At 37.2% G+C, this 6847-nt stretch overlaps 1 protein-coding gene across 1 annotated transcript in view; it reads left to right on the top strand.

The window, feature by feature from the left end:
- PREX2 (phosphatidylinositol-3,4,5-trisphosphate-dependent Rac exchange factor 2) overlaps window positions 1-6847 on the top strand; it is a 306900-nt gene that overhangs the window by 75595 nt on the left and 224458 nt on the right. The window contains exon 6 of the mRNA XM_012663111.1: window positions 2073-2234. Within this exon, the coding sequence (XP_012518565.1) occupies window positions 2073-2234 (162 nt within the window). The remainder of the gene's footprint in view (window positions 1-2072; window positions 2235-6847) is intronic.

Genomic DNA, 6847 nt, shown 5'->3' with positions numbered 1-6847 from the left:
TTTTTGTTATAACTCTTGTCAATTGCACAAATTAGATACCTGTAAAATTTGTTTGAAAAGGATTGCTCCTCATTTAAAAAAACAAGTCTAAAGTCAGTTGGGTAAGCCATAAGAAGCTGTGGAGAGAGACTAACACAGGGGTCTCCAGTTCGGTAGAGTTCTGGCACAGTCTTTGGAGGTTAGGGAGTATTGGTGCATATGTGCCTCCCATCTTCCTGAGAATCCCTATATACCTCTGGCTCAGTGCCTCAATCTGCATGTGTACTCACAACTATACTTATTCCTGATCCTGATTTTGGAATCTTAGAGGATTTGTTTGTTCTAAGAATAAACAGGGATGGAGATATTAAGAATACATCATGACAGAGTGGTTGTTCCAAATCACTCCTTTCTGATTAGGGTTGACCTCAGATATTTGAATTGACCTCTCAAAAGATAGCATTGTGAACACATCCTTGCTTAGCCAAGTGGAGGTCAAGTTCAGAGCCCCTTCAAGCAGTGGAGAGGTGACATCCTTTCCGCCTTTTGGAAGATTATTTTTACAAAGAAACATGAAAAATGTGTTTACTCAGGTAGTACCTATATTGGTGTTCCTGTTCGTCTTTGTGTTCTATCAGATGAAAAATTGTGCTGGGATTCTCTTTGATTTTGGGTGACTTTATTTATTCAGGGAAAAATATTAAGTGGATTAGGCTGAAGTGTTTAAAAAACAGATACATTGGTATTGTTTGTGGAACTTGAAATTATTGAGTTGGCCAATCAACACAGGGTTCCTAGCAAGTAACTGCCAGGTTATGACTGACTGTCTCACTTACTATTTACATTATGTAAATTCATGTCTCAACTCCACGGATACCCATGGGGCACAATTCTAATTATATAAGGCCCCAAATTAAGGCCTGCAGACTGGCTTGGCCGCTTCACAAAATTTATAGATGCGTCCACTCTTTAGATTTTCCGGAGAAGCCTGCATTTCTCTTTGTTGGATTTGTGGTCCAGCATAACTTTTTAAACGTTGTCTTGGGAGTGATGTAACGTGTATTCCTCTGGCGTTAACTCTGCAGAACAGAGTGCGAACTTATCAAATGTGGGGTCAAAGCGTATGGCAGCATTTTTAACAGTAACAGAACTCAAAAGAGTATAACAACTGCATATTTTCCCCATTATATGTAGAGAATTTAGAAAATTATTTTCAAGAGTTGGATTTCTGTAATTGTGTTAGTGACATGATGATGGCAACTGTTGTAAAGAAACAAATGACTAATTAAGAAGCAATGTGGTCACAACTGTCTAGACAGTGGGTGAAAATGTTTAATTTGGTGCTTCTAAAAACAGCTAAAAGACCTTTTAATATGTTTAAAAGATTAAAGATTATTCTAGTTTTGATGAATGGAAAAACAAAGCCCCCCCAAACTCCTAAATACCAAAAACAAAAAAGGAAGCTATTAAGAAGTATATGGCAGTTTATTCATGACAAAAAATGAACCTATGAACCTGAGTAATTGGGGAAAACAGCATAAATTGCTCCTTTAATGATGGAGTATTGTAGAATTTATGAATTATTTTGCCAGAGTATAAAACATTAGTTAAAAATTTTACTTTTTTATGATGTATTTTTATAGTTTCCCCAGAAATGTTAGAAAATGAAACATTTAAATTATTTTTGAAATTATGGGACATATTCATTTGAAGATTTATTATTCTGTGAAAGACTAGAAAAATGAAATTAACATATAAAGATGCTTCTGTTAGAGGAAAAGTCAAACTTAAAAAAAAAAATCATATGCTCCTGGTGAGATATTTGATGATTTGAAAGGAAAAACCCAATTTGGTTTTTTAAAACAAAATAAAGTTTGAGGGAAAAATTAAAGTGACTGCAAAATGTGCATTGAGGTAATGCTTATTCATTGATTTGACCTTTTGTTTTTGATCTTAATCTTAGAGGAGTTTGTGATGTCGCTTATTAAAGTGGCTCTCACGATCTTTGCAGTTTTCATTTCCTGGTCAGTCTGAACCTGCTGTACCAGAAAGCTAGAGATCAAAGGGTGATTTGTTTTTTTGTGTATAAACAGGAGTTGCTGAAGCGGACTCCACGGAAACACAGTGACTACGCAGCAGTGATGGAAGCCCTCCAAGCTATGAAAGCTGTGTGTTCCAACATAAATGAGGCCAAGAGACAGATGGAGAAATTAGAAGTTTTAGAGGAATGGCAGTCTCACATTGAAGGCTGGGAGGTACATTCACTTTGCTCAACAATCAAGCTTAAAATAGTTTTATGTAGCATGTTATGTGCAGAATTGTTGGTATTGGATGGAACCATAAATGCTCATTTTCTAGATATTGCTAGAGAACTATAATCAATTCTGAAAAATGCTAACTTTCATTAATATTTTAAAATATTTTATTTATTTATTTATAGAGGCAGGGTCTCACTCTGTCACCCAGGCTGGAGTGCAGTGGTGCAATCATAGCTCACTGTAAACTTGAACTCCTGGGCTCCAGCAATCTTTGCACCTCAGCCTCCTGAGTAGCTGGCACTACAGGCACACAACACCACATCTGGCTAATTTTTAAATTTTTTTGTAAAGATGGGGTCTTGCTATGTTGCCCAGGCTGGTCTTGATCTCCTGGCCTTCAGTGATCCACCACAGCCTACCATAGTGCTGGCATTACAGGCATGAGCCAGAGCACCTGGCCTTAAAATATCTTTATGGTGGCAGTTAATTGGCTTAACCTTGCCCTGAAGGTTTGTGATGGAGCCAATAGTTTGTGTGGCCTATAAGCTTTGGTATTTCTGCATTTGTGCATCATGAGGATCCTTTTTCCTGCCTTACCTTTGGTCAAGAAGTACATAGACTGAATCCTCGAGAGAGCAAAGATGGGGAATAAGGTTCATTATGTGAACTTCCAGACTCTAAATTAGGTGTTTGATGTTGAATTTCACTTTAAGTCCACTTAACCTCTCTAAATTTTGATTTCTTCATTTCTAAAATCAAGGAGCTGGCTCTGATCTAGTTTTTAAGGTCCATTCAAGATGAAAAATGTTATGATTCATGAGTCATTGAGGAAAAATTTTAAAAATGTCAAAAAAGCAAATGGAGAATATGGCTGAGAATCTATAAAATGTTTTCAGCAATGGTAACTTTGAATCCCAGTTATTTTTTGGGGTTAGAGTCCTATGTTACTTCCATACAAAGAGTAACTTAAAATTCTGTCTTTAAATTTCCTTAGTTTAAGTGAGTATGAACTTTGGACTAGGTTAAATTTTTTCTTGTTTATAAAGTAAGCAGTAAAGGTAATTTTTAAAAATGTAAAGAAGATTGAAAATGCTCCCAGCCAAATACTGTACCACATAAAACCAAGTGGATTGCTTTTTATCTTTAAGGCTTTAGAGTTGAATTTGTTTTTTGTCTTCAATATGTTAGTTTTCCTTTGGATTTAAAATTATATCCATGCAGATATGCAAAGAAACCTCGAACACTGATCTTAAGAATTCTCCTCCTTGTCCACTCTGTACTATGAATCTCTTAAAATGCTCACTGGGATCTGCCTTAGCTTCCTCTTTGTCTATATTCTTCCATTTCAAGTGTCCAGGGTGACCTCCCATTCAGTGTGAATGCTACCTCTTTCAGTCAGTTCAAATGGTTGTGTGTTTTACAGTTGATTCATGATGATAATTCCTTTCCCGGGGAGCCGTTGTCCTGCTGGGATGAGAAAAATGGACTAAAGTTTGCTTTTGCAGTTCTCTTGTCACTCAAACATTGGAAGAAAAACTGAACTTGCTTTAAATTGCAGGATTTGTCAGTGAAATCTGCCAGGCCTTTTACTAAAACAAAACCTTCAGAAACTTTTTGGTATTCTAGGGAAATGAAATCTGTCATCATTTTGTTTCATCCTGGTGTATAGCCTAAAAATCGAGTCTATTGCAAAAATGAGAGATTCCTTAAACATTATTAATATCATTTGTACACTATGCACCAGTTACTGAAAGGGAGAATATATATGGGCTGTAGTGTGTCACATGGAGCCCACAGCAGAGAGTACCTTTGCTTCATCAGCTTTGGTGGTTTTATAAGACTGAGTGCAAGAGGAAAATGGGGCATTGAGACAGAGGAATTCTGTGGTCTATTCAGGGAAATCAGATAGAAATATAGTTCCAGTAGGCACAGGGGAGATAATATGAAAATCTGGTTCCAAGAAGGGTGGCAACATGAATTCTACTTGAGTAGGATTTGACAGTGATTGCAAAAGACGCAGCCAGAGATTTGGGAGTTTGGGGACTTCAGGGGAATGCTGGCAGCGTGGAGCGGGCCCAGCCAACGGGTTGCAACTTGTAATAAAAACTTGATTGCCCATCCTGGTCCACAACTCCAGGCCTGGTTCCCAGGCCTGGTCCCTTCTGGGGAGTTTAGGAGAAACCGCTGGTCTCACAGGACTCTGTAGGGACTTAGAGTCATAGAGGCTGCATTCAGGCTGTGGGAGGGAGTGGGAATAATTTAAAGAGCTATCTTTGAATTGCTTACAGGGATCATTGCTCAGCCTGCAGATAGCTTTGTGTATACGTGGAGTGGCTCCTGTGGGGTTAGGACAGGGCCAAATGCAGATGTAGGGCGGCATGACAGTTACAGAGCACACAGAGTTTCTTGAAGAATTTTCGAGAGTAGGACCCTTGTTTTCATGCTGGGAAACAGCTCCCTCTCGAGCTCCTTCCAAGAGCTCCTACACATGGTTCAGGACCACCTTAGAGAGGACACGCTTGCTAAAGTAACGAAAATTATATTGAATGGGATCCAAGCTCTGCGCACCATGAGTTTGCACTATTTCCATTTTAGGGGGATTATACTCTCACATAAATCACTTAATTATCCAGGGTCTTATTTCCCCATTAATCGAATGAAGCCATTTTTACGGTAAAATCTCTCGGGTAATTTACCTATCTAAATCTTTTGTGCTACTAAATTATTTACATTCCTGTATATTGAATTTAGGTAAACAAGCCATAGAAATTTATTGATGGCAAATCATATGACAGTGAGAAACGCATGGCTTTTGAGCAGACTTGGTTTTTAGTCTGGACTCTAACCGTTTGTTTGGGATAATACATCACATCTCTCTTATATATGGTGTGGATTATTGCAGAGGTCAAACGAAATCAGTGAAAGTGCTTCGAATATTGTAAAACGTTGTGAAAAATATTAGATAGTATTTTAAAGCTTCGAGAAATTCTCATTTGCCTAATATATGCACCTACCTACTGAAGTATCGTATTACTTAAGGTTATATGGTTCCAAGCAACAAAAACTAAGAGAAAAATTAATTTAAAAGATATTGTATAGTTCACAGAATCCATAGAAAAGCTACAGTGTCAGACTTGAAAAGAGCATCGAGGCAGCTGGAACTGTTTGGCAGGCTCATCAGCAGCCTGGCTCCAATGAATAGGCTCTAATAATTTTTTCCACTTTTATATTACTACACTCAAGATTTGAGATCAAAATCCAAGATTCCACTAATTTTGCTTGGGTAAATTTACTAAGCGGAGGGCAGAGGTCCTTGACTGCCAGTCATCTAATTCCCTTTGGGGAAATACTGACCCTCTGTTGTATGCGTTAGAGTCTTAGCGAGTCTCCACAGTTTGCTGAGGGATTATAATCCCCATTATACAGACTTTTAAAAAATGAGGGTTTTTGAACCTACCCAAATTCTTACAACTAACAGGTGGCAAAGTTTAGATTGAAAATAGGCAGTCTGAATTTAAGCTTATATTTCTTACCGTGTGATATTATAGCCAATTAGATAAACATTCGGTGAATTCTTTGAATTAAGTTTGTTTTCCTGCTTTTCCTTTAAAAGTAAGTTAATTATAGAAATCAGGTTTTTGTCAGTATTTATGTGGTAACTGCCATCACAGAAGATCTATGGTTTATGTTTTAATTGTTCATTTTTGAAGTTATGCCTTTTCTTTGTATAACTTATTACATCTCAGTCATTTATCTTATACATCATTCAGAACATTCCACAAGATAGTATAATGAAGGTAATTGCAGGAAAATGATTAATGTGCTTGGAAGAGAAGTTTGTTAGCTGTTTGATCAGAGTCAGCGATTCATTTCAGAGAACAAGACCATCCTCAGACTCAGTCTGCTTCTTGGGTTGATCAATTGTGTTGTAATACTAACGGCAGCCTTTGCAACCATACTGAAGTATTGTGACAAGGGAGTATCAGTAAACATTACATCCTTTAGTAATTCAGCTTTGAGTCCTTGACTTGCCTGTTTGGAATTGATCTTTCACATCTAGAAAAAAATATCTCAATAAAAGATGAGAGGAGGAATTATTAATCTATGAAGGTGTTGGGGAAAATGAGCTTCAAGATAACTATTGTGTTTTGGAAAGTAAAGAGAAACAGAATCGAAATTTGACACCTCTTGATTACTTTTTTACATGGAGAAATAACAATGCTACAAGACCATTTTAAAATCACCTCTTGTTGGTTTTGGAACGTTTGCTGCTGACATCTGATTGAGTTGGCACCTGACAGTGTATTGACTTCAAGTCATGTTTCTTGGAATTTCATGGATGTGAGTCTTCCAGAGATTGGTGATGGGAACAGTTTCTTTTTGTCGTTTGTTCTAGGTGATTTGGTAGATACAAATTCGTCCACTGACTTGAGATGGAGTTGATTTATAGATGGTTCTTTTTATGTGAGGATAGGTGGTTCTGGAGAAATACCACTGAAAGTGAAATCACTTTAAAAAGAGGAACAAAATTTCATATTAAGTGGGAGAGGGGGAAAGTTTGCTAGGACTTTATCTTGGTAAAATGAATTAGTTTGATTTATCTTATATAT

This window comes from Propithecus coquereli, unplaced genomic scaffold, assembly GCF_000956105.1.
Source record: "Propithecus coquereli isolate 6110/MARCELLA unplaced genomic scaffold, Pcoq_1.0 Scaffold8, whole genome shotgun sequence".
Classification (NCBI taxonomy): Eukaryota; Metazoa; Chordata; class Mammalia; order Primates; family Indriidae; genus Propithecus; species Propithecus coquereli.
The sequence above is the reverse complement of the archived record's forward strand: the minus strand, read 5'-3'. Positions and strand labels throughout refer to the sequence as shown.